This window comes from Trachypithecus francoisi, unplaced genomic scaffold, assembly GCF_009764315.1.
Source record: "Trachypithecus francoisi isolate TF-2019V2 unplaced genomic scaffold, Tfra_2.0 Lachesis_group9, whole genome shotgun sequence".
Classification (NCBI taxonomy): domain Eukaryota; kingdom Metazoa; phylum Chordata; class Mammalia; order Primates; family Cercopithecidae; genus Trachypithecus; species Trachypithecus francoisi.
In genome coordinates, this window is record NW_022681474.1 from 72,496,823 (window position 1) to 72,524,822 (window position 28,000).

At 34.7% G+C, this 28,000-nt stretch overlaps 1 protein-coding gene and 1 long non-coding RNA gene across 4 annotated transcripts in view; one reads left to right on the forward strand and one right to left on the reverse strand.

The window, feature by feature from the left end:
- Positions 1-28,000, reverse strand: part of CABCOCO1 (ciliary associated calcium binding coiled-coil 1) — a 105,267-nt gene that overhangs the window by 55,150 nt on the left and 22,117 nt on the right. For 2 of the 3 annotated variants that reach the window (XM_033209055.1, XM_033209058.1), the window contains exons 4-5: positions 26,701-26,845; positions 22,003-22,075 (exon numbers count right to left, since the gene is read on the reverse strand). In XM_033209055.1, coding sequence (XP_033064946.1) covers positions 22,003-22,075; positions 26,701-26,845 — 218 coding nt within the window. Of the gene's footprint in view, positions 1-10,790; positions 11,029-22,002; positions 22,076-26,700; positions 26,846-28,000 lie in introns of those variants that run through there. The other variant, XM_033209056.1, reaches the window with a different exon arrangement.
- On the forward strand, positions 221-28,000 carry LOC117082389. The gene is made up of 2 exons (XR_004436591.1): positions 221-281; positions 27,734-28,000. It is a non-coding gene; the product is annotated as an uncharacterized LOC117082389 (long non-coding RNA).

The following is a 28,000-nucleotide window of genomic DNA, read 5'->3' on the forward strand; positions in this document are numbered from 1 at the left end:
TACTGACATTGTATTTTCATCTTTCTTTTTTTATTCTTAAAGTCTTACTAGAGGATTATTAATTTCATTAGCCTTTCTAAAGAATCACCTCATAGCTTTATTTTCCTGATTGTATATATTTTCTTTTTCTTTAATTGCTGCTCTTTTTATTTACTTTCTTATCCTTTCTTTCAGCTCAATTTGAGAATATTGAGTTTTATTTCTCTAACTCTCTCTGACTAAGGAGTCTTGAATCTTCTGCCAGTATCCACAAGACAGAGACAGGCTAACCTGTAAAATAGGTAAAATCTGACTCTTCACAGTTTTTGACAATAATAATACTTTATTATTCTTTTTATATTTGTAGAAATTTTAATAATGTCACCACTCTCATTCCTGATTTTGGTAATTTTGTCTTCTCTCTCTTTTCCTGCTTGGTCTTGATAAAGATTTATTAATTTAGTTGATTTTAAAATAAAAAGCTCTGTTTTTATTTTGTTTTTTATTTTTTATTTTTGTTATTTGTTACTACTTTTCTTCAGCTTAATTTGTGTTTACACTTCTCTTCTTTGTTAGCTTCTTAAGGTGCAAGTTGAGGTTAAAGATTTAAGACTGTTTAGCGCTATAAATTTCCCTCAAAATGCTGTTTTAGCTTTGATATTTTGTGTTTTCATTTTCAACCCATTCAAAATGCTTTTTAAATTCCTTTTTTATTTCTTCTTTTATCCATGGGTTATGGAGAACTGTGTATTTAGTCTGTACATATTTGGGATTTTCTGTTACTGACTTCTGAAACTCAATTTTGATCAGAAAGCATACTTTGTATGATTTGAATCTTTTGAAATTAATTTAGACTTGTTTTATAGTCTAGAATATGAACTAACTTGTAAATATTTTTTGTGCACTTAAAATGAATGTGTTTTCTGTTTTTTTCCTTATATAAACGTCAATGATGTCAAATTATTTGATAGTCTTGTTCAAGTTGTCTATATTTTTACTAACTTTGTCTTTATCAATCGTTAAAAGAGGGTGTTGACATTTACCATTATAAGAGTAAATGTGTCTATTTTCCTTGCAGGTCTATTGACTTTTGCTTCATATATTTTCAATCTCTGTTAAGTATATAAACATTTAGGATTGCTATGTCCTCTTGATGATTTGATGCCTTTTTCATTAGGAAGTGACCTTCTTTCTCACTGGTCATATTCTTTGCTCTGACATCTATTGAGTCTGATACTTATGAAACCACTCCTGCTTTTTATGATTGCTGTTAACATGGTATACATATTTTCCATAATTTCCCCACTTGTAAACTGTTTATGTCCTTATTCTTGTAGGGATTATATAGTGGGTCATATAGTTGGCAATCTGATCATCTTTGCTTTTTTCTTTTCACAAGGGGTGTTATGTTTAATGTGATAATTTATATGGTTAGGCATATATTTCTTTTTAGTGTGATAACTGATTTAGTTCGGTTTAAATCTACCATCTTCACTATTTGTTTCTATTTGTCCCATAACTCCTTTGTTCTCTTTTTCTGCCTTCTTTTGTATTGAGTATTTTCATGTTTCATTTTATCCCTTCTGCTTGCTTTTTAGCTATAAGTTTTTGTTTGTTTTTGGTGATTGTTTTGGGGTTTATAGTATACATTTGGGTCATTTGACCACCAAGGCTTAAGAATCAGCAAATGCCTGGAGTGAAAAGCTGTCACAGAGTATCAGGTTCACTTCTGTGTACCCCCTCTTCTTCCTGTAATCTTGTCCTCTTGATCCTGGCTACCTTAACATGCTCATATTCAGAGTTTTGTTTTCTAGTCTTAGAAAACTGTCAGAAGTTCTATTGGCTTCTCTGCTTCTTAAGGACTGTCCTCCTCTTGCTTCTCAGCTTCTTGCCTTGTACTTCCTAAAACTCAACAAATTCCCCTAGAGGAAGAGCAACACAAATATTGGGTTCACTTCAAAAATCTTCACTTCTCTCTGGGATTGTGGCCTCTTAAATCCTGAGTACCTTGGAAAATCTCCAATGCCTTCAAACTTACTTTTAAAAAAGTTTCCACTTTTTTATGTGTTCTTGATTAGAGGATGATTTCTTACAAGGTAGTCCATCAGAGCTAAAAACCAGGTGGACCAGCATCATTAGTTTTTGGATGAAGCATTTTTCATATTTGAAAGATAAAATTATTTGTAAATTTTATGCTTTATTGTTAACATATTTCTGCTATTTTAAAAAGTGGAATATTTTGTGTTTACAGTATATTCAGAGAATATAAGTAGCATCACAACTACTTTAGAATTCAAACTGTGTTCAACGAAAGTTAGGGTTTCTCCAGTTAATTCTAAGAGCTCCCTAAAGAAGCTATTACAATGATGTCTCTATCATTATCTCTATATTTATGTCTCTACACACACACACACACACACACACACACACATTAATTCAGCATGTCAAGTCTCCGGTCACAAAACTGTATGTGGAAATGAGAATCTGTGGCACAGAATAAAAAGTTTCCATCAGTGATATACACACAAAAAACTCACTGGAAAAATCATTTAAAATAATTTTAATCAGTAATCAAGCAAATTTCTTCTTGTTTTTGGCAAATAAATGCATTATGTTTGTAAATCATTCTGCCTACATTTTGAGGTAACAAAAATTTAAATTTACAAATTATATAAAGTGTTTATTTTTATGAAGTCACTCATGCTTTAATTCAAGTCGTTCCCCCTCTTAATTCATTTTATAGTTTTGGAATGGCAAGTAGAGCTAATGTTACCACAAACATTTCCATTAATCTGAAAAATGTGTTTTTTGAAAAGCTGCTCAGCACAAATCAGGCTATAAATAAAGCTTCTTTTGCTAAATAAGTTTAAATTAGTTACATTTCAAATAGTGATAGAGTGCTGGAACCCTACGAAAAATGAGAAATGTATTTTTTTTTTTTTTAAGGGGAAAAGTAAGTCAGGCCAATAGTGATTTAAATGATGTTAAAAAAGTTTTCCACTTTTTTGCCTTTTAGTTTTAGTGATTTAGTGGTTATTGGCATTTCTTTTAGTATGAAAAACAAATTTGTTTAGAGGTACTGATTTTGTGAATTTGTGTGAAGGCACTAGGCACTTACTGTGAAATTTTAACTGAGTTTTTATGGTTGTGGCATAAAGCTAATAAAACAATCCAAACATGGTAGCCATAATTTAATGAAAGGTGACTCTCTTAAACTGACTTAGTTCCAAATGTCTGGCCTTATTTTAATTTAATGGCTCTGTTTCTAAGCAATAATCTAATTTTAAGCTTTTTGTTTATTCCAAGCAAAGTCAAACAATATGTACATTTGTTAGGAATAATCTTTGGGTGACACTTGAGTTGATGTATCCTATTAAAAAGGATTTGGGGAGACTCTTTTGAGGAACCTGTCCAAACTGTTTCTTCTTATGGTTTGTAGAAATAAAAGGGATAAAATCAACTACATGTCTCTTACTCAAAATTAACCGTTGAATGTTAAATATTTTCCACATCTATTAATTTCGGATTTATTGAAATAACTTTCAGAAGTAGGACTTCTTCCAAATTCTTAGAGCATTTTAACCATAAAAGGCATAAAAATATTTTGCAATCCCATGGGCAGTAATCTGATATTTGGGAGTTTTTTTTTTTTTAAGAAATGAACAGTGTATAAACTTTCCAAATTAGAAGTTTATGCGTGGTCCATAATGGACATTTATTTCAGTGTCTATAATGTGTTGAGTCCTTGAAATACAAATTGGACAAAAGAAAGGAAAATAAAATTTATGGAGTACTCCCTATTTTGTAGGTATTTAGACTGTTATCTAATTTATTTCACAGCATTGCTACGAGGGTAATAGGTTGCTATGGTCTGAATGTTCCCATCTCCCCAACACTGATATGTTGAAACTTAGTCCCCAATATATGGTGTTAAGAGGGGTGGCCTTTGGGAAGCAATTAGGTCATGATGCCTCCACCCTCATAAAGTATTAATACCTTTATGAACAAGGCCAGAGGGAGTTTGTTCACCCCTTCCACCAAGTGAAGATACAGTAAGAAGGCACTCCTTATAAAGCAGAGAGCAAGTCTTCTCTAGACACTAGAAATCTGCTGGTGCCTTATCTTGGATTTACCAGTCTCTAGAACTATAAGAAATAAATTCTTGTTGCTTATGAGCCATCCAGTTTATATTTTTGTTATAGCAGCCCGAATGGACAAGAGAGAGACGTCATCTCAATTTTAATGAGGAGAAACCTACCGCAAACCTGCGGTTAAATAAATTGTCCCTGACTATAAAGGCAACAAATGAAGAGGTGAAATGTAAACACCAATAGAGGGAAGGAAAGAAAGGTACACCTTAAAGTAACCACTTGCATTGCATCCTCACAATAACACATTCATGAATTCATTCAGTCACCCTCACTAGTTAGGATCTAGTGTGCGTCTGTGAAATAAGCAGTTGTGGAGCCTGACCTCAAGGCTCCAGTATAGGATGTAGTAATAGATGGCAAATGCCAATGAGAGAGGAATGCCCAAGGCAAACTTACTTTGCCCTGTTAGTTGAGATGCTGTCCTATGCCAGGCCCTGTCTTGTTTATCCTCACAACAATGGGATACAGATATTAGTTATCTTATTTTGTAGATGAAGAATCGAGCTTCATAGAGATTAAGAAAATAGTTAATGGTAATCCAAGTACTTGCGGGGGGATGCTTACCTTTCAACTAAGCTTATGTATCAGCTTCTGTTTTTACCTTGTGCAAAACTTGAAATAACTCTACATACTTTTTTTGTGTGTCAATTATACAGAGTACATTCATGCAAGCATTAGTGAGCAGTGTATATTTTCAGGAGATTTCTTTTAAAAAAGTTGCTACATTACTATACGTTTTTCTCACTAATACTGAAGATTCATTTAGTGATTAAAAACCTATAAGCTTGTCATTAGAATGGTGTGTGTGGACTGTTCACTTTAGCAAGCTCTTCATCCCAAACATGGTTCAAAGCATCTCACGCCTCTGATTATAAGTCAGCCTACTGAGAATAGCCACTACTGGGGTGGTCAGTGATGATGGAAAGCTCCCCAACAAGGGATTCCCGAATGCCTGGATAAGAGGAGTGCATCCTCTGGACATTCACAGGCATGATAAGTAGAAAATGGCTAAACAGATAGTACATTATTTCATCTCCCTGCACTATCAAAATTCTTTCTTTTCTTTGCATCCTGCCAGGGAAGTTCTGCCACAACAACCTAATTGACTGTATGGCAAGCCTAGCAGCCTAGCAGACTCTTAATGTCACTCCTGGGTGCTGGAACCACATTCTCAAGTCCCAAATCCTGAGTGCACCCATATCAACACATTCGCCTGCCCAACTTGCTATTTGATTATCTTCTGTCGGATATCCTTAGAGTCAATGCTCAGTCATGTGCCTCAGTGTTGCATCCCAATTTCTCCCTACACCTACTCCTGCCCAGTAAGCTTTCTGGACACCACACACATATGTGAACAACCCAATTCAGAATCTCATTTGAGGATCAGTTTCCTGAGGCCATTCCTGGTATCAATTACTATAGAGTTAGAGTTCTAAGAGAAAATAGTGCACTGAAAATGGGTCATTGAGGAGGGTTTAATAAAAGGACTTTATACAAAGGTGCAGGGTGGTTTGAGGGAACGTAACGGGGATGGCACAGCACCCTATCTCTGTTATTATCCCTCGGGTGATAGGGAAAGAGGAAGGAACAGTTTCCAGAATGCAGGGAGAAGAGCTGCATAGACAGGACAGAAACTATAACCTGTGAAGGATGCACCCAACATGTAGTGATTCAATGCGGAGGGAGCTGGGAATGAAGCCACCTCAGCCTCACGCTTTCTCCCACCCAGGCACCCTGCTGGCACAGGTAGAAGCCCAGGAAGCAAAGGAGCCTCTGGATGGTTTCCATAACATTAGCATTCTGAGACACGTGGTAGGGTAGAAAAAGGGGTCTGGAGAGGCAAATACAAGATATCCAAGCAGTAGGCCAAATATTTAACGTAGGACTGTTTATGTTATTTAAAATGCATTTGGGAAGCAGCTATGTTCAATTATAATTGTTTTTCCCTAGATAACTAATTATGTTGAATAGGTGACTGCATTCATTTTGTGAAAGCGGAACAATTAAATATTAAGAATTCAGCCAAAGAGTTTATCTTAAGGAACATTTCAAGTTTTGAAAAATTTACATTTATATCAGTTATGCTCATTTGCATTTAATGATCATATTATTTCAAAAACATTCATTATTTAACAAAGAATAATGAACTGCGTTCCCTTCTCTTTTCTCAATTTTGGCTGTAATTTAATACACGGTACAGTGTTGATTTTCATAAACGGCACATACACTGAAACATATATATTTGGTTAGCAGTATTTATTATATAAAAAGAGCATCATGGGGTTCTTGGGTAGAAAGTATTAAGCAATGGAGAGGATTGTAAAAGAATAATTGAAAATAACTTCATTACATTACTATTTATATCATCCTTTATTCTTTTAGAGTGCATGTTTGGAAGGCAGTAATTTAAACTAAGTTCTATTTTGTTTGGGTTTTAACTGTTGAAACTTCTGTAGGTAATCAATATCACATGCTGCTTAACTGAAAAATGATCTAAACAGTCTTTCATTCAAGCTTTTCTTTGATACTTTTGAGGATTAACTCAAAGTCTTTGCAGAGGAAGCTTGGGACAGCAGTTACGCTTGTGGAGATTAGTCATAGGTTTCATGTTTTTAAAATACAGTTGAAGAGGTGTTCACCCTTTATGGTGGTTGTAAAGATTATGTGTGTGAGATATTTAACGTGCTTAGTGCCTAGAATACAGTAAATGCTCAACTAACTCCACTTCCTTTTGCCCTACACATTTGCCTGGATAACAGGTTATGCCCAGACCTCTTCACAAAGATAACTAACTCAGATGAGCCTTCCTTGATCCACTGATTATAAGAAGCCCTCTAATATATCTCTTTAAAATAACCTCTATTTTTCCTTTACAGTACTTGGTTTGTAATTATATGCCTGTGGGTTTACTAAATTAATGTCTGTTTCTCTTGCTAGGCTCTTAGCATTTTGAAACTGTGTTTGTTTTTCTAGCCAGTGTCACACGCTAGCAGTAAAAGTAATATTTGTACAGGAACTTACTGACTGACAGAAAGTCTCCAGAGTACTTAGAATGCTGGTAGGCATACTGCATTTGTTCGATAAATAACTTGATAATCAGGTGGCCACAGACACTGACCTGTAAAATGCATTTAGAAAAAAATGATCTTGAATCCAGAATTGTTCCTGAGAGGAAAGTACTTGCTGGGCTTTAACTGTACAGCAGCTTTGATCATGTGAAATTAAAATGTATGCTTCTTCCTGTTTCAGAAGCTGAAGAAGCCAAAGAGTACATACAGTCCAATGTCTGTCTGGCTCAGGTGCCAGACAAGGTTTTAGAGTTATCAGTATTGAGTCTTGCTCACAAAAGCCTTAGCTTCAAACACTGAAGCACCTCTCTCCATAACTTCAGTCTCAATTGTTAAGAAAATATTTTTCAAATGAATAAATTTTGTTTGCACAAGTCAAAAGAATTTGAAGTTTCCTTATACTATGAACAGATATTTATTAAGCACCTATTATGTACAATGGTTTGGAAGACAAGCCATTCATGGAGGAGAACTGGTTTTTTTTTTAACCAGAAATCCAAGGAGACTTTTCTGAAATTGAAGAGCAATAACAGGAGGCTAGAGTGGGTTGTGCAAGGAGCAGCCAGACACAGGGGAGGAGAAAATGAAAAAAAAAAAAAAAGAAAAGTAAGCATTTTGGGGCTGATTGAAATATGGGGCAAAAGAGAGAGATTTCAGCTGCTGTTATGAATGGGAAATGTATTGTTACCTATTGCTATGTAACAAATTACCCCAAGCTTGGGTGCTTAAAACAGCAAATATTTAGAAATACACAATTCTGTGGGTCAGGGATCTGAGCGCAGTCTAGCTATGTGGTACTTGCTCAGGGTCTTTCATGATGTTTCAGTCAAGCTGTCAATCAGGCCTGCATTCATCTTAGGGATCAGCTAGAGGAGGATCTACTTGCAAGCTCACTCAGGCATCTGTAGGTGGGCCTCAGGCTCTCGCCTTGTGGGCCTCTCCAGATGCTGCCGAGTGTCCTTGTAGTGTAGCAACAGGCATCATCAGTGCAAGAGAGAGATCAAGAGAGGAACCAAGATGGAAGCCACAGGTTTTTTATAGCCTCATCTTGGAAGTGGTATTCTGCCATTTCTGCCATATTCTATTCACTAGAAGAAAGGCACTAAGCCCAGCCCACTTTCAGGGGGAAAGTTCTAGAACATTTGGAAGAATTTGGGCATATATTTATATATGTGTGTGTATGTGTGTGTGTGTGTATGTGTGTATTGTGTGTGTGTGTGTATATATATATATATATTTTTTTTTTTTTTTTTTTTTAAGACAGGGTTTCACCCTGTCACGCAGGCTGGAATGCAGTTGCACGATCTCGGCTCACTGCAACCTCCACCTCCCAGGTTCAAGCGATTCTCCTGATTCAGCCTCCTGAGTAGCTGGAATTACAGGTGCCTGCCACCATGCCCAGCTAATTTTTTTTTGTATTTTTAGTAGAGATGGGGGGTTTCACCACATTGGCCAGGCTGGTCTCGAACTACTGGCCTCAAGTGTTCCATCTGCCCACCTCAGCCTCCCAAAGTGTTGGGATTACAGGCGTGAGCCACTGCACCTGGCCTTTGCACATATTTTTAAAACTAACAGAAAACTTAGGAGAGTATCCAGGTCTCTGTGTGATGCCCTATGTATCATCTTTGGGCTGAGCTTTTAAAGAAAGCTAAAGATATATAGTAAGGAGTCACCATTTCCCTCAAGCTCCTAGGAATCAGTTGTGTGTAGGGGGCAGCAAGAGGAGTTTATGTGAGTGCATATGTGAGAGAGAGAGAGAGAGAGAGGAGAGAGAGAGAGAGAGAGAGTGTCTGTGAGTGAGAGAGAGAGCGTGAGCGAGAGAGAGCATGAGAGAGAGCAGAGGCAGTCTTGAAGGCCGCCTGGCTAAAGTCAGATTACATATAACTTGATACCAAAAAGCACAGTGCCTTAGTTCAAATCAATGGTTGTCTACAGAGGGGAGGATTCAGCATGGTCTACAGAAGTCAGAAAAGTCTTCATAGAAGAAACATGAGTTGCTCCAGGTCATGAATATTAGTATGTTGTATTTATTTAATGTATTTTGCTTATTACTGAGGAAAATATCATTCAAGTCAGATTTCCACTCTTTAAATGAAGTAAAATAACTGGGTTCATTTGTGAGCTTATATTATGTCTTTTTTTCCAATCTAAAATACTTTATATTTTTTATATGAAAGTCCCTTATTCTTTAAGTTACTGTGTATTGAACAGGAGCAAAAAAAAATTCCTAGAATAATGGATGATCTATCTCTTTGGTGTTCCCGCTGTTTAGAGTATGACATGTGTATGTGTGTGTGTGTGTGTTCACGCGCCTCCTCACAAGCTTTGGTACATTTATATGATACTGTATGTACCAGGCATGCAAATCTTGAAATAAGGGAAAGTAGGTTGCATCTCTCATCTAAATTCTTCTTAGTCCAAAATCAGTGCTCTGGGAGCTATGAAACTCCATATTCATCAGTCAAACTTGCCACTTGTGCTGTGGTCATTAGTGGTTCAGGCAAACAGAAGAAAAAGCAACTTCCCTCTACCACATCTCCCCTTATATTATTTCCTTGATCGAGCACAGAGCTATTTTGCTACAGAGAACTTTGTTGTGTTTTTTTTCCCTCTTCACTCCTATAATGTCAATGGTGCCGATGCAGCTGCATAATTTGCATAGAAAGTTTCTCAATTCTGCCATCAGAATACCAATCAGGTGGCCTCTTTCTAAGCATGTTTATTCTTTCTTAATTGACTCTTCACTTGCATGCTTTCCTGCACAATGCATATCTGCTTGTATATTCTCAGCCATCTGTCAAACACTCACCAAGCCTAAAGAGTGGCCTCATAAGCCAACTTGAACACTATGAAAACATTAGTATGTGGCCCAATATTATAGAACTGTGATCAAAATCTTATTTAAAAAAAAAAAATCAATAAAAATATATTACCCTAGAGTCTTGGTTGACTTACATTGACATGTAAGTCTGCATTCACCAAGATAGAGCCAGCTACATATTTATGGTAAGTGACCTTTTAGTTATAAACAACTGCATTTATCCACTCCAACTGTAAGTAATCCTACATGATTTCCAGCCCATAGAAAGGAATTCACTTTGTCATTCTGTTAGTAATTGCTACCCAGAGTAAGACTGGCTGATCATAAATTTTGGACTTTACTAATGAGAATAACATTTGGAAGTATACTCGTGGGAAGAATAGGACAAAATAGTTTAAATTGAAAGTCCTAAAAAATCCTAGAAAAATCTGGGTTTGATGGTCACATACTCATAGATCATCTAGTTCAATTTCCCTTCTAGTGCTTTAAACAACTTCAGAAAATATCATTCAACAAAAGCCATATTGCTAAACTTGAAATATATTCAATGAAGATGTAACCTATTACCTCTCAATTCATTCCGACAAACTTAAAGTGCCATCTGTCTGCCAGGACCTGTGCTGAGAGTTGGTAGTATAAAACTGAGGAAGGCCTAAGCCTCTGCCCTCCCACATTTCATCCCTTCCATTTCTAGATACTTCTATATTTAGAAAGGAATTGCATTTATTTAGTAAAAATCCTCCCTAGAAGATCCAATGATCTTTGGTTTGCCATCTGGGAGTTATGCAGACAAGACAAATCTCTTCTTTATCTTGCTAGTCCTTTAGATTTGAAGACAGTTATTATATCCACTCTGAATCTTTTCTTTTTCAGAGGCCTCTGGTCCTGGAAAATCCAGGTTATTTTCCTTTGAAAACATTTTGATTTGAAAATGTTCACTTCAAAACGTGGGTTGCTGAACCTGACACAGTTTACTTTAGGCATGGATGTCTGGGCATCCTAAAAAAGACTGAAAAGAACACTTTAAGCCAGAAGTATGGATTATTAATGGATTCTGTGGGTTTATAATCACAGAATGGAAACATGATTTTTCTTAGACTGCATTCATCCCCCCAAGTCCTGCCATCTATTGGCCAGATAGTATCATAAATAGCAGAGTAAATCCCCTTAGCTAAAGCCCTTGTTTTCTAGGTCGTATTGTTATCACCCTGGACATTTTTTATGACTTATATAACTCATGAATAATAACATACTCATCCTCAAGTAATAATTAAATCTTCATTTGCAGTAGAACCTTTTGCTTTAGGGAAAAAGAGCACTGCCTAATCACATAAACATGAAATGCATCTGTTCAAAATAAAACAGACATTTTTATAATGTTATGCATTTTTAAAAAGTTAAATAAGCAAGGAAAAAAGAAATAATGCTGAGTAAGGAAAATAAAAGGGAACGCAGTAAAACTTTGGTAGTTTAAGCTGTTACTTTTTAAAAATGAGAACATGTATATATGCTATAATACATGCTGATTGCAAAAAATAGTTTCAGAAAAATAATTTCATAAAGATAAGTACAAAGGAAAGAGAAAGCGAAGATTGTCTGGTATACCATCAACATCAAATGCTCTTCATCATTTTCTTGACAACCCAGGACTACTGCTAGTAATTTGATGTATGTCCTTCGGGACTTGTTCTCTCTCTCTGTGTATGTATATGTATACATATACATAAACAGATGTGGATGTAAAACTATAAACTGCAGTCACAATGGACACAATTAGCTTGTTATCAAATAACTAACACAGTGTGAATAACTTTCCATTGTAAGTACAACACTATATGAATACTCTTAATGATGACAGAATTATATAGAGGCACTATAAGAATTTTAAACTTCCTTCTAATAACAGACATTTGGCTACTCCACAGATTTTTTTCCATTATAATCAAACATATATGCACCCATATTTCTGCCCATTGTCTTATTATCTATTTGGGATAAACCCAGTGAAGGACAATCCTTGGCTCAAAAGGTAAATACAAATAAAAAAATTGATATATCTTGCCAAACCACTCTCTGAAAAGTTTACCAATGTACATTCTTCCCAGCGGTTATGAGAATGCCATTCATCACATTCTCACAAGCCAATGGTTTCATTTTAATTTTCGAGAATTTGATTTTTGTTGAATCTACGTTTCTTTGGGTACTATAAAGGCTGAAAATCTTCGCATAAGTTTATTGGCTATTTATATATTTTCTTTTGTAAATATGCTTTGTTAATTTTCCCATTAGTGTGGTAACCTTTTTCTTATTGGTTATATAGAATATTAAGACTGTTATGTCTTTTCTGTCATTTATACTGGAAATTTTATTTTTAGAGTTTGATTTTTAACTTCGTTTATGATGTTTCCTTCCCCTAGAACAGAAATTTTAAATTTTGATATAGTCAATAATATTAGTGGCCTCTGGTATCTTACAGTCTTGACTTACAATGGGCTATAGTTAGCCATTTCCCAAGGTGGTCCATATAAGGCAGTTTATAATAAAAAACATGACTAATATAAACATGTGTTATTCTATTACCAGCTTTTAATTTCCTGGTCATGGACTTAATGATTAATAATTTAAGAGACTTATCTAGGTTTTTCAGTCTACACACCAAAATAATATTTTCCAAATACAACTTTGTGTAATTAATCAATAAAATAAAACCTTCCTCCTTTACATTAATTGATTAGTAAACAATTATTGAACACTAGGTGAATGTATGTAACTCCTATACTCAGAAAAACAGGAGAAACAATAATGTCAGTTATCTGGATCTCATGGAATTATAGATAGTAATTGGTTGCTTGAGATATCACTTTATAATTAGAAGTCAATTTCTAGGAGAGTGTATGATGACAGTATTTTTGAACAAGACATTTAATGTAGGGGAAATAAGTAAAAGGTAATGTAAGAGAAAGTACTTTTTATTCCTTCCTTCTTCGCTAATTTTTTTTTTCTGTAAGAAAAGTGTCTCTCAAACGAAGCTATGAGGGGATAGTAGGCATGGCTTGGTAGCAAAATGTTGGAGAACTTTTCAGGCAGCAGTAAGAACAGCCTCATACTGCGAGGCAGAGGGAAATGAGAAAGCTGTAATTATGAAAAGGCCAACCTAGCTCAATCAGAGAACTGGTCACAGAGGAGCTAAGATTGATGCTCTTGGGGCAACAGATGGGAAGACTTGGGTGACAGACTCAAGAGTTGAGATGCCATGTGATCTGTGATGGAAATCATCTTTAAATTATGCTCCTGCCATTTATCAATTATTTTGCTGGAGACAGATTCCTTGAATTTCTCTTAAAAGATTTATATTTAGAGAGGGATGATTATTTTTCTGTGCTTTGGAGAAAAAGGACTGGAGTGAAGTTTGATAAATTGTATATCCAAGCATCAACCATTTTCTTTAAATGATAGATTCTAAAGTCAGTTAGTCACACATGCCAGGTAGAGCAGATAGAGTTATTTTAACACAACAATTTCTGATTGATTTTCTTTAGCAACACCCAATGTGAGTAGGGCAAACTACAAATTATGCCCTGTATGATTTTCCCTTCCAGTAGTTTGCTAATAGGATCATCCAACAAGAAAAAAGCCTTTTTCAAGATTAAAAACATCATCTGGATAAGTTTAGATTATTTTGATAGGTACATCTCAAGGGTAAACTGAAGAGAAAAAAGATATCTTTATGGCTATGCTTCAGTTGCCTTCCTCCTTTCCAAAATATGATCTAATGTGTAATGCTGTTTTGGTCCTTTTTTTTCTTAAAAGGGTGAATGTTTACATAAGTCTCATAGTTTGTTTATTCAGGACACTATAACCTTATAGTTTAAAGAAAGAAAATAAAATTTATGTTTTTATATGGTTATTTTCTGCCACAAAGCTAACAATGTTTAAGCATAGTGTCATTAACACCCACAATCTGTGTAGGTTTTGAAATAAGGAAGGAAAAAGTGTTTTATTTTGTTTTTGCTATAGGAATAAGTGCTCAGAACATGAAATTATATACAGTTGACATTCACTGACTTTAGAGAGGTACATTTATTGACCTTAAGTGGTATTATTTCGGGTTATGAAAGGCTGCCAAAATGTGACTCTAGTCAAGGTAACTACTTAGGCATGTTTATGATTTTCTTTAAATATCCTTCTAAATATATCATATTTATTATAGTCAGATTCTGCTACAGAACCGCTTTTGAAAACAGGGCCTCCACCAATGACTGCACCGTCTGTACAATGCACAACTCCATTAAACACGTGGACTGCAATGTGAATGGTTTCCCTGGAGCTGTGCAATGGGGCTTATGTGAAAAATGTCCATGCTGCAAAATAAAATCTTGAAACAGATTGAGTGAGTTGGCTTAAATGGTTACAAATAAAGCTATACCTATCACATTTTGTAAGTTAGAGAAATTATTAAAGCAGATTTATTCTTATTTTTTATATCCAAACACAAATGCATATATATGTGTGTGTGTGGTGAAATGCATACATAGGATATAACCTTTGAAAATAAAAACGATCTAAGATTTCATGTGTTGCCACTTTGGTGAAATTAAGCTGAATAAATATTTTTACAATATGATAAATATGCATAATTCATGATAGAAATTTTATTTTCTTGGGGAAAATTTGGGATGTTATAGCACAACACCAGATTTTTACTCTATAAATGACTTTTTAGCCAAACCTAGTTTATACTGAAAATTTAAATATGGTAGCAACACACTTGTAAAGCACTTAATATTTTATGGATTGAGAGTTCACGTATTTTTTCCCACGCAGCCTTTCATCTTGTAAAAACCCAGATGAAGTCACTCTATCAATATGTTAGTATATAAGCTTGCTTATATGCTGCACTTAATTCACAAAATGTGCCTTAGTACTTCTCGGGAATGAACTAGGGAACAATTTTATTATTGTACAAAAATATGCGAAGACACTCACATTGTAAAAGCCTAACATTAAATCTGAAATATACAGAATAAAATGTCCCTTTGCACATGCTATTCCATTCCTATTTCCACCCAACTGCCCAAAGGTAAGCCATATTAATTGTTAATATAAATTCTTTTGGTTTTTATACAATCACTTACATGCGTATACACGTCGATATATTTCCATTTTTATTTGCTTTTAAAAATAAATGGGAACACTATTCATATTGTTCTACTTCTACACTTTTTAAATTAAGAATATATTGTAGAGATATTAACATAACCATACATAGGAATCTACTACATTCATTCTAAAGACTTGATAGTTTTTTATAGTGTGACTGTACTTCATTTTATTTAAATGAATGTACACATGAAGTATTTATTGAGTACTTCATTTAAATAAAGTATTTCCCTTCTGATTTACCTTCTGCAATTTTTAGCTGTAATAAACCATGCTTTGATGAATATTCAGGTATGAATAGCTTTATATAATATGAGTACATATGTCTATAGAGAAGATACTTTGAATTTAGGGAAGAAAGATATTCACATTCACAAAAACTTTATAGATTTTGCCAATCTGCTCTCCACAGTGGCTTTACAAATTTAACATTGCACCAACTAAATATAGCTATGTTTTCTTGCAGCCTCATTAACAAGATATTAATCCATCTTTTTACTATTAGCCAATCTTATATTTAAGAAATACATATTTTTTGCAGGTCCTTGATAACTATTAAGGTTGGATATCTTTATATCTGTTTATTGGTAAAGTATGTTATCTGTTCATATTCTTTGCCCATGTTTCTGTTGCCTTGTTTGCCTTTTTCTTATTTTATCAAAGAAACGATTTGTGTATAAAATATTTTTGGGCTGGAATTGGTGGCTCACACCTGTAATCCCAGCACTTTAGGAGGCTGAAGCTGAAGGATCTCTTGAGGCCAGGAATTCAAGATCAGCCTGGGCAGCAAAGTGAGACCTCCATCTCAACCAAAAAAAAAAAAAAAAAAAAACTTAGCTGGGTATGAAGGTGTATGTCTGCAGTCCCAGCTACATGGGAGGCTGAGGTGGAAGGATCACTTGAGCCCAGGAGTTCAAAAATGCAGTGAGCTATAATCATAACACTGCATTCCAGCCTGAGGAAAAGAATGAGACCCCATCTCTAAAACGATAAAAAAAAATTTTTTTTTGACCTTCATATGTTAATTTGCAAATGTTTTCTCCCAGTGACTTAAAATTTTATTCATGGTATTTTTCATCACATGTTAAAAAAATTTATATAGCCAATTCCACAATTAAACTATTTTCCTTAATATTTTTCTCATATTTATTACTATAGTTTTGCATTTTAAATTTAGTACTTCAACAGATTTTATTGTTCCATCCTCCTCCTCTCTTAGCTTAGCATTATCATTTATTCAATGCTTACCCCAAGGATATAATATGCATCCTCAACTTATTAAATATTTATAAATAAGTACTTTTACTTTCCTCAAACAACAGGAGGGGGCTTAGAAAACTGACTCACTTACCTTGCTGTCAACTTATATGCTATTGTCATTGTGTATTTTAAACCTCACAAAACATTTTGTGTAACACGTTTGATATTAATTTAGATTGATCGATCTATCTATCTATCCATCCATCCTAATCTGTCCCGTTTCACTTGCTCTTCATTCCTTTCTATTTCTCTCACTTGCTGTTTGGAATCATTTTCTTTATGCCCAGAGAGCACCCGTTAGTACTTCCTTTAGTGTGTTTCTGTTTGTAATAAATTTTCTTATTTTTTAATCTAAAAATCCCTCTATTAAAATCCTCATATTGTCTGTTTATATTCTTTGCCCATGTTTACGCTGCCTTGTTTGCCTTTTTCTTATTTTATCACAGAAAGTGTTTTTTCTTTGAATGAAGTTCTAGATTGACAGTTATTTTCTTAAGACGATTTGAAATTACTTTGTGGTCCTCTGGCTCTCATTGTTACTGTTGAGAAGTTGGCTGTCAGTCTCATTGTTACTTCCTGAAGGACATATGTCTTTTGTTTTCTATGGCCGGTTTTAAGATTGTCTTCATCTTTCCTTTTTAGAAATTTTACTATAATATGCTTAGGTGGGGATTTACATGTATTTGAGGTTCAAGTAAATCCTAAATCTGTGTCCTAATGGTGTTGACTAGTTCTGGAAAATTAACTCTTCACATGTGACTTCTATAGTCTCATTCTAGAATTGACTTTTGTTCTCTCATTATACCTTTTACTATATCCATACTCTCTCATCCATTTTCTGTGTTAACCATGCTTTTGCATCCCCATGCTTTATTTTAGATTTTTTTCTTTTGATTTATCTTCCAGTTTACCAATTTTTCTCTTCAGCTATGGACTAACTTGTTAAACACGTCCACTTGGTTTTGAATTTTTATTGTATTTTTCTATTTCAGAACTTCCATTTAATATTGTAATCATTTTTATCTGCTAAAATTTATATATTTTATTTTCAAGAGTATTTTTTAGAATATTTCTTAAGGATAATTATTTTCAAGTACATGACCAATTACTCCATCATCTGGAACACTTGTAGTCTATTTTTGTTTTCTGTGTGATTTTTATTATGTAACAGACATTGGTTATGAAAAACTGTTGATACAATCTGGAGTGTAGCATGATTTTATTTTACAGATGAAGTTAACAACACTATACACAGCTAACCTGAATCCACCAGAAATGGAGAAAATTTGGAATTGAAGTTCAGTCCATGGTAGTTAGGGCTGATCTCCTAAAATGTGGTCTTGTGCAGACCCAACATGCTACTTGTAAAATTTGCTATATTCTCTTCCCCCTCCAACTTTTGTTCTCCTAGCTCCATGTGTCTACCAAAGCTTCACTTTTCAGCTTTTAAGTTTCTTAGCCACCTTTTCCAAACTTGTAGCTGTCTATAGGTAGAAAGCATTTGTGACTGTCAGGCTCATAATCTTTTTTGAGCTTTGCTAGCTGAGCTTTCAAACATTTAAGTCTTAAAACAATCTTGTCCAGTTTTTCCAGTTGTTCTCAGTGGAAGTATTGACCAAATTATAGTTTGCCATTAAGGAATATGTCTTCCATTATGGGAAATGAACCTCTTAATAAATTGGATTTATTTTTAAGTTTGGTATAAGGTAAAAATCTAATTTGTTTTTAACAAACATGTAGCCAATTATCCCAAGTAACTTTACATGACAATTTACTGAATATTAATATATGCCACATACTAAAAATCCACATATGCACAGGTTTATTTCTAAATTTCCTATTTAAGAAAAATGAACAATAATAATTAAATATTAAAAAGAACTATGAGAAGGAGATGACAAGCCAGTTGATAAAGTTGTGGCCTCTTCCTCCAACTTCCAGGCCAACAGTGTGACATCTTCAAATCTCCCTTTTTCTGACCCTGACCCTCCTGCCTTCCTCTTTCTCTTACATGGAGATTACATTGATCCCACTTCAGTAATTTAGAATAATCACTCCATCTCAAATTCATAAACTTAATCAAATCTGCAAAGTCCCTTTTACCATGTAAAGGAATACACTAACAAGTTCCAGGAATTAGTAACAGTCATCATCAACTATGTGGCCAATATTCAAATGCTCCAATGATCTCATAACTGTTTTGTGTTTGTGGTTTGGCTTGTCTATCTGTCTGTTTGAAGTAGGATCCAAATAAGATACCTACATTGAATTTGATTCAGTCATTTTTTAATCCACAGGTTCACCTTTTTTTTTTTTTATTTCTTTGCAATTTATTTGTTGAATATTCCATGTCTTCTGTCCTATAGAATCTCCTATACCCTGGTTTGCTAATTGCCTTTTTGTGATATCCTTAACATATTCCTTTATCTTCCATATTTCCAGTAAATGAGAAGTTAGTGTTAGAAGACTGACTAAAAGACTATCCAGTTCAAATTGCAAGAGCAATTTATATGGGGTTTTGTATAATTTTATTAACAAGCAAGTGATGTCTGGTTTTCTTTCTTTTTGTGATGTCAGGAGCTACTCATCATCATTGCCTAGATCTATTTTATTAAAGGTTGACAAATGGTGATATTCTATTTCATCATTCTGTTCTCACTTACGAAATGGACACTTCTATGATTAGAGGGGATTTATGTTTTTTTCTCATCTATCCACGATTAAAGAAACTAAATTTCATCAGTGTTATCTAACTTGAATGCTTGCCTAAGAGTTAAATTTCGAACATTCATGTGTTTGTCTTGTGGCCATTATTTGGTCCCAGAGCCCTGATATCAGCATGAATAATCATATTACTGGGGCAGGCCCCTACGTCCTCCATGAAAGGGTTAGCAAACACTTCTAAAATGTACCAAGGGTTAGCAAACATTTCTAAAATGTCGTAAAATACTTTCACTAATCCTTTAAAATGCCATGAGTGGCCTAATTCTTAAAGACCCAACATCATTCTCTTAAAGATTTTTTTTTCATTGCTCTGGTCAGCCTGGGGAAAATACAAATGACAATGGAAAATAAAGCAGCCAATCCCTGTCTACTTTCTCCATTTTATCTTTCCATAGTGTAAATGTCACCTAAATATATCCTTACAATACAGAAGAAAGGCATGATTGTGTAATTAACAAAGGGAAAGGGAGTTCTTTCTGAAATTTTTTCTTGATCACTCTAAATATCTACTTATGCTGTTATTGAAGCCACTATCATTTCCCCAAAGTTTTGCTTGAATAGATGAGATAGGATTATATTTCAAACTGATAATTATTGCAAGGGCTGTCACACGATATGATGTAATTCTGAAATGGAAACGTTTTTCAGTGAAACTTTGTCAAGTGACACCTAATTTAAGCTACAGTATGAGGAGACTGCAAAGAAGTAATTTTTAGGAAAGTCAGAAGCAAAAAGGGTTCCTTGTTTTCTGGCAGTTCACTTTTAAAAGGCTGGCATTAGAGCAAGTACCCAAATGAAGAGTGAGTAATGGTGACTGAGGTGTTTATGAAGCAAGTAATTTATAAATTCCAGAATAACAATACCCAGGAAGTCAGAATAGCTGGCATGTTCCGTGTGTTTCTTAATATCAGGAAAATTACAAAGGTAATGTGAATATCCCCTTACTCACTGTTTATTTCTGATTATTGCCACTCCTGTCCCTAGTACTTCTAGGAGGCAACAAAGCCCCCTAAAGTAATTGAGGACCTACAGAGGCACTATTTTTTAATGGCATCTTTAGTCTCTTTAAAATGATTTCCTGGAATCTACAAGGAACTTAAACAAATTTACAAGAAAAAACAACCCCATCAAAAAGTGGGTGAAGGACATGAACAGACACTTCTCAAAAGAAGACATTTATGTAGCCAAGAAACATATGAAAAGAAGCTCATCATTACTGATCATTAGAGAAATGCAAATCAAAACCACAATGAGATACCATCTCATGGCAGTTAGAATGGCGATCATTAAAAAGTCAGGAAACAACAGATGCTGGAGAGGATATGGAGAAAAAGGAATGCTTTTACACTGTTGGTGGGAGTGTAAATTACTTCAACCATTGTGGAAGACAGTGTGCAATTCCTCAAGGATCTAGAACCAGAAATACTATTTGACCCAGCAATCCCATTACTGGGTATATACCCAAAGGATTATAAATCATGCTACTATAAAGACACATGCACACGCGTGTTTATTGCAGGAGTATTCACAGTAGTAAATATTTGAAACCAAGTGAAATGCCCATCAATGACAGATTGGATAAAGAAAATGTGGCACATATACACCATAGAATACTATGTAGCCATAAAAAAAGGATGAGTTCATGTCCTTTGCAGGGACATGGATGAAGCTGGAAACCATCATTCTCAGCCAACTAACACAGGAACAGAAAACCAAACACTGCATGTTCTCACTCATAAGTGGGAGTTGAACAATGAGAACACATGGACACAGGGAGGGGAACATCACACACCAGGGCCTGTCGGGGAGTGGGGAGTAAAGGGAGGGATAGTATCAGGAGAAATACCTAATGTAGATGATGGGTTGATGGGTGCAGCAAACCACTATGGCACGTGTATAGCTATTTAACAAACCTGCACGTTCTGCCCATGTATCCCAGAACTTAAAGTATAATAAAAAATAAAATAAAACAAAATAAAGTAAAAAAAATGTTTTCCTACTCAGGATTCATTTCTAGGAATTACAAATATATGATTATAAGTAAGCCTGTTTGAAAGTGTCTCCAGATAGGCCTTTCATTGTAGAACTGCTGTCCTAGGCACTGAATTGTTTATGTAGCATTAATTGAAGGGTTACTGTATCCAACATTGTACTATATGCTGTAGCAGAAAAGCAGCAGATATCCTTGTCTTCAGGAAAATTACTGTTGAGTTGTACTAACTATATCAACCCACAGGAAACAATTAGGAAACCATATAACACAGTGAATATTAATATGCTTATTGGTGCGGCAGTAGCCCAAACTCAGCAATAAGAGATCAGTTAGCACGCAATAATAGGATTGATTACAGAGTTTGTCTAAACCTTTTGTTTGAGATTATGATGCAATTAATGTAGGTTTGATTCATTGAGGAAGTGGGACTTAAATTAGGTCTTAAACAATGAGTGGAATGAAAAAAAAAGCGAAAATAGAAGGGATTTCACTGAGTTATTACATTTACTTTATATAATTATTCTTTTTGCAAATTACTAGTTTATCAGTTTTTCTGATTTTGTTTTTATGAAGACATATGTACCTTATGCAATTGAACTTTGTCAAATAATCCATAAATACACAAAGTATAAATGATTCACAATGCTTTCAATGCCAAAAGACAGCTTATTTTCCTAATTCAAAGATCTCTTTATACAATTATTCTTTTTGCAAACTACGAGTTGGTTATATTAACACTTGAATAATCTTGACAAGAAGTTGCTTTAAGCAGTTAAAGATCCAGATGCTGATCAGCATGCATTAAGTGATTCTGCTTAATTGGTTCCATCTAGATAAATTACTTACCTCAGTTCCTATCACAATTTCTTCCCTGGCAGAGAAGAACATAAACTCATATAGCTTGTAGTGTTGAAATAAGCTGAAATATAAAATAAATGTGCACTCTGATACGTTGATTTCAGGAAAAAAACCCACAATATGTAAAAACATTTATTAAAGAAAACTTCATATTGACCAGGCTAATGCTACCAAACACCAAAATAGAATTAGCACCCTCCCTTATTCCAAAAGAAATTGTCTGGAAATGCTAAGAAATTAAGAGTTTTAGTTTTTAAGGAGATGACAATATAACACAATACCTAGAATAATATCAGTAAACCCATCTGTAATGAGTGGGTAAGTTAGAAATAAGGGAGAAATTGGATGGCATCTTGACCTTTCCTAGCTTAAAAGCAAATAATGCACCATTCCTAAATAACATGAAACTTCACATTATTTGCTATGTTTTGCTGCAAACAGGAGTCATTTTCCTCTGGTACAAATAGCACTGAATTATATAATCTACCTCTATATCAATTACTTCTCACATTCTCAAACCGTTTCAATGTTAAATTCATCTCTAATAATACCTGAAAAATGAGGGCACATGAATTAAAATCCATTTAGAAAATGTCTGAGTTGTTTGCAGAATATTTGGTCACACATGAAAGGGAAACATTAATTTAAGAAAGATAATTCCTTCATGCCTGTAATTCCAGCACTTTGGGAGGCCAAGGCGGGCAGATCACAAGGTTAGGAGATTGAGACCATCCTGGCTGACACCATGAAACCCCATCTCTACTAAAAATACAAAAAATTAGCTGGGCATGGTGGTGGGCACGTGTAGTCCCAGCTACTCGGGAGGCCGAGGTGGGAGAGTGGCCTGAACCCAGGAGGCAGAGCTTGCAGTGAGCCAAGATCGTGCCACTACACTCCAGCCTAGGCGACAGAAAAAAAAAAGATCATTTCTTCAGTTCTTACCCTAAAGACTAGGTGGTCAGCATACAAAACCCTACAAAGAACCAAAGGATAGGAGGTCCTTAAAATAAGTATTCTAGTAAGTTTAAGGAGCAATGCATTATTAAGAGTTAAAAATTTACTGAAGGGCTGACTTCTAATATCCGGTTTGTGATAATATTTGAATTTTTCTAGTTCTCTTCCTGCTGGTTGAGAAAATTAATAGACTCATAATACAGCAAAATGCTCAAGAACAAAAAATTGTCTTAGTGGTTTCTCTTTCACTCTGGTGCCTTTTGCTATTTAAGGAAATTGATTTTAATATAACTGAGAAATTAACATTTGCAAAATGTAGCTACAGAGCATGTATAATAATGGCTTCTCCTGGATGTTGTAATGGATCAAAGTTTCAATTCATTTGAAATCAATGAAGAAATCCTCAGGCAGCTGAGTCTCTCTGAGTTATATTAGCAGTTGATCTCACTAGTAACACAATCCATTAAAAAGTGATGGGTGTGCAGACTCTGTCATGGTATTTTTTGGGGAAAAAAACCTCTTGTACATTCAAATTACTCATCAATATTCAGAAAAGTAACTTAGCTTTTGACATTACTTTGATTTGTTGGCTAGAAAAATACATCAAGATTAGTGAAGTTTGATAATTCAGTGACGCAAAATAAATTCAAACTCTCCCTAACTTACACTGGTTATCTAGAGAAAGCCTTAAGGTCAAAAATATTACACTGGCAACAACAGATTTTAAGTAGAAAAATTAAAGACTATAGAGTATTTTGGAAACAACTTGGCTTCCTCTCAATGAACCAGCATAAAATTTCCCTTTCTCTATCTTGTGTCACACAAAGAATTTAGTTCATAGATCTTCCTTCCTGAAATTTCATAGTCTTTCAGCCTTATTCTTTTCATTGCATATAGGAATTAGGTTGTCCCATGCCAAGAAGGAAATTCACTTCTTAACACTGAAAATAAAATGTGTGATTTGGATGTGGTGGTTAAAGGTGCAGACTTGGGGGCAAGGCCAGGACTTGTCCAGATTTACCAGGAGCGATTAGGTAGTGCTGCATGGGAACAAAATGACACTTCAACTGCGATAATGCATTTTCTTCCTCTTCTGACTGACTCAACATCCTAGATTATTTTGTCAAACATTTAGTCTTAGTTCTAAATTGAAGAGAGATGAAGTGAAAATAATTCAAGATGTCTGGCTTGATGCCTGGAAGTGCAATACCCTGTGGTTTACAGAGCGGCAGGGTTGATTTTCTTATTTTGGGTACATGCCTCTTATATTGAGTGTACACCTGAGATTACTATCGCCTAATTCCCATAAATAGGTAGAATCCACAATGACAGATGTGTACTTGGGCCATATATATGTAAATGATGTTTTATACTAAAAAGCTGCAGAAGTATTTATATTTGTATACATTATACAATACATTGTACAAATGTAAAACTAGATTTGTACAGCTAGATTTGCCAGTACTTACAGTCATGTAGGGGAGGAAATTTGGTATTAGTTTTTTTCAAATCACAGACACAGGACAGAGTGTGTTAGGGGCATCAAATGAAATTTCCATTTTATTGTCAGTTAAGTTTCATGTGCTATAGGTCATGTTCTAAAAACTGCTCTACCTAAATTGACTAGGGCTTTTAGTGGTTGGGTAAACTTAGTATCGGGTTAAATTCAAACACTTATACTTTTGATAACTGGGTTACCTTCATATTTATAAAATTGCTTTGTAGTAATCAAAATGAAAAATATATGATTTCGTTGTTATTAAACTGTTTTTTTCCTTCAACTTTTCACTGTGAGGGTACATGTGCAGGATGTGTAGGTTTAAATGGGTGCCATGGTGGTTTGCTGCAGAGATCAACCTATCACTTAGGTATTAAGCCCAGCATCTATTCTTATTCTTCTTGATGCTGCCCCTCCTCCCAGTTCCCCCTAAACTCTCATTTGTGGACTTTTGAGGGATTCTCAACAGGTGTTGTAGAAAAGCGTATTTTCTTTTACCCAACTTCAGAATCAATTCCAGATATCCTACTAACTGATATTTTATAGTTCTGTAACAGGGATATTTAAATTGCATAATTTCTTTGAAATAACAATATGAAGACTTAACAGCATCAATAATTGTTGTGATTTACTTTGACTAATTTCTTAAATACTACTTTTCGTTTTATTTTTAGTGAAGTAGTAATATTAGGGATTTATAATATGTGAAATTACCCTGGTTAGGATCTAAAGATGACGAACATGGACATCCTCTCTTAACTTAATTGTTTTCTGAAGGACAATGTCAAGAAATATGTCAATGAACATTTGCCCAGAGAGACAAGATGAAGGGGAAAATAGCTGCCATCCTTTACCTTCTAGAAGGGGTCATTATGGCATGGGTTTTGAGGCCCTGGTTAACTACCAGTCCCTGTGCCCATTAGAAACTTCCTGGGCTAGCTCAGTTGTAAAAATGTGTTCTGCAAGAGAAACTGGGACTGTTCAAATAGAGAAGGAAAAGAAGGATGCTAACACAATGTGCAAAGTAGAATTCCTCTTGCCCAGTGATTCTCAAACCCTGATGGGTGGAAAGACCTTGAGGAATAGGCTCTCCTCCAATTCTGGATTGCCATCGTCTCCCCCAATACAAGGACCTTGCCTTACTTTAATTGATATGAAAACTACTCCAGCTTTTACTGAGAGATACCCCTTAGGAGCTATGTTTTAATATTAAGAAACCACATTATATCAAATTCTATTACTTAAAAACCATATTATATCATATGACATTATTAATGCATGCCAGAAACCAATATATAAACTTTATCATATTAAACATGCTAGTATTTAAAAAGCTCTCTAGATTTCAGCTAGAATCCTTGCCAAGCAAATCATGAGCATGTCTAGGATATCAGTCAGCACTCTTATTTTAGCATTTTAAATTTTAAAGTTGAAAAACACTGGAGTATATAGTATAAGAGGAACAAAAATATTATGCAGAAGCTTTCAGCTTGACAAAAGATTTTAACCCACTCTTGTTTGAATATTTGCAAACTCTAAAAATGTCCCTTTAGAGAGATGCATGACTGCTGGAGACCTTGTGACAGATTATATAAAAAGACAAATTTCTTAGTTCACCAATGAAGAATCACTGTAATAAAAATACTTTCCTTCCATCATTTTCTAAGCAGTAGAAAGACTTAATGAGTTTAATTGGTCAATATTACAAGATATTTCAGGGGATGTAATAAATTTGAGGAAGTATATTCATAAATCTCTTCAATTTCTAATATAAAGCATTCAAAATAAATATTTAAATAGCAATGAATGTTGCTCTTCAAAATGTAGAATCAGGTAGTTGGAAAGATCAACTACCTAAAATATAGAGTCTATTGTAATTGCATCTGATTAATCTGAATCATCCTATTAATAAGTATTAATTAGAGATGCAAAGAAAAATGAAGGTCTTAATTTATTTTAATTCTAGATGAAATTATATTTATCACACACAAAATCTTTTTTTCTGGGAATGCAAAGTTAGCCAAACTGTTCACTGTTCTGACTTTTAGTTATTAGATGAAAGATTTGAACACCTAATTTAAAGAAGATTTAATTACCTAATTATTGGTTGGGCTAATTACAGCATAAATTCTGTAAATATCTGAATTTGCCAAAAACTGAATTACTTTCTACTTAACAGACATTTTCCAGAAGATGTGAAATGAAAAATAAATGTTACTGAAAATAATCCGTACCTGATTTTTAAGTAATCAATGATAGCATTGGCTTGTTTTACATCAAAGATATTCCAGTCCTCACTTTTTTGCAAATGTGTTGGTCCTATTTCAGCCATAACTTCTCCAAGCCATTTTATGCTGTCCTCTAAGGACATATGTAGTGCTGAAATAAAATCCAGAGAAATCTTAAATATTAATTTGATAGATGTTTACAGAATAAGATAATCTAAGATGTTTTTAACGTGCCAAAATTTACTTTGTTAAGTATTTGTGAGGATAAATGGCAAAACTCTTGTTTCTTCTTAATAAATTAATACATTTTATGCAAAAGAATAGCAGCTGGCTGGACACGGTGGCTCAAGTCTGTAATCCCAGCACTTTGGGAGGCCAAGGTGGGTGGATCACTTGAGCCCATGAGTTAGAGTCCAGCCAGGGCAACATGGCGAAACCCTGTTTCTTCAAAAAAATTCAAAAATTAGCCAGGCACGGTGGCACATGCCTGTGGTCCCAGCTACTTGGGGAGCTGAGTTGGGAGGATGGCTTGAACCTGGGCGGCAGAGGTTGCAGTGAACTGGGATGGTGCCACAGCACTCCAGCATGGGTGACAGAGTAAGACTCTGTCTCAGGAATAGCAGCTGACCCCGCCCAAACATTTGTAAATTACTATAATGCTACAAAATTGTCTGTAGAGTTTATGTTTCCATTTTAGGATAAAAAAAAGAAAAAAGTTCACAATGTACTTTAAAATCTTTCTTTAAAATGAAAAGGGTTTGGTTTTTCTTTTTTCTACAATCTTAGAATAAAAGCATGAAAACTGCAAAAAAAGATGTTTGACAGCTGGTGAGGAATGGAAGACTTAGATGGGAGGTTCAGTTATTAGACAGCAGAACTGAACTTAGAGCTGAAAATGTAAATGAATGGAGTCAATCAACACCAGGCTTTAGCCAATTGTTTCCATGTGTAAATCTGGGTCTGAAGATTTTCAGTGGAAGTCAGAAATATGGATTTTTATGTAAAACATCAAGTTTTTTTTTTTTTTTCTTTTCCACAGTCACAGACTTATAACTCACGTAAGCTGTTTCTCAAATGTCTGCCCCGTGGTGCTGGTGAAAGCCGGATGAAAATGCACAGAGTGACACAACCTGGCCACCACTACCAGAAGTAAACAGCTCGGTGATTCTCGTCTATTCTCTCACAGCTACACACCAACGGAAACAAACACCCGAAACTGTCTTCTGTGGCATTTGTCCAGTTGAAAAAGAACACCTTAGACTTAACTTTTAAAGTGTCTGTAATAAAAACATAAACTTCCATTTTC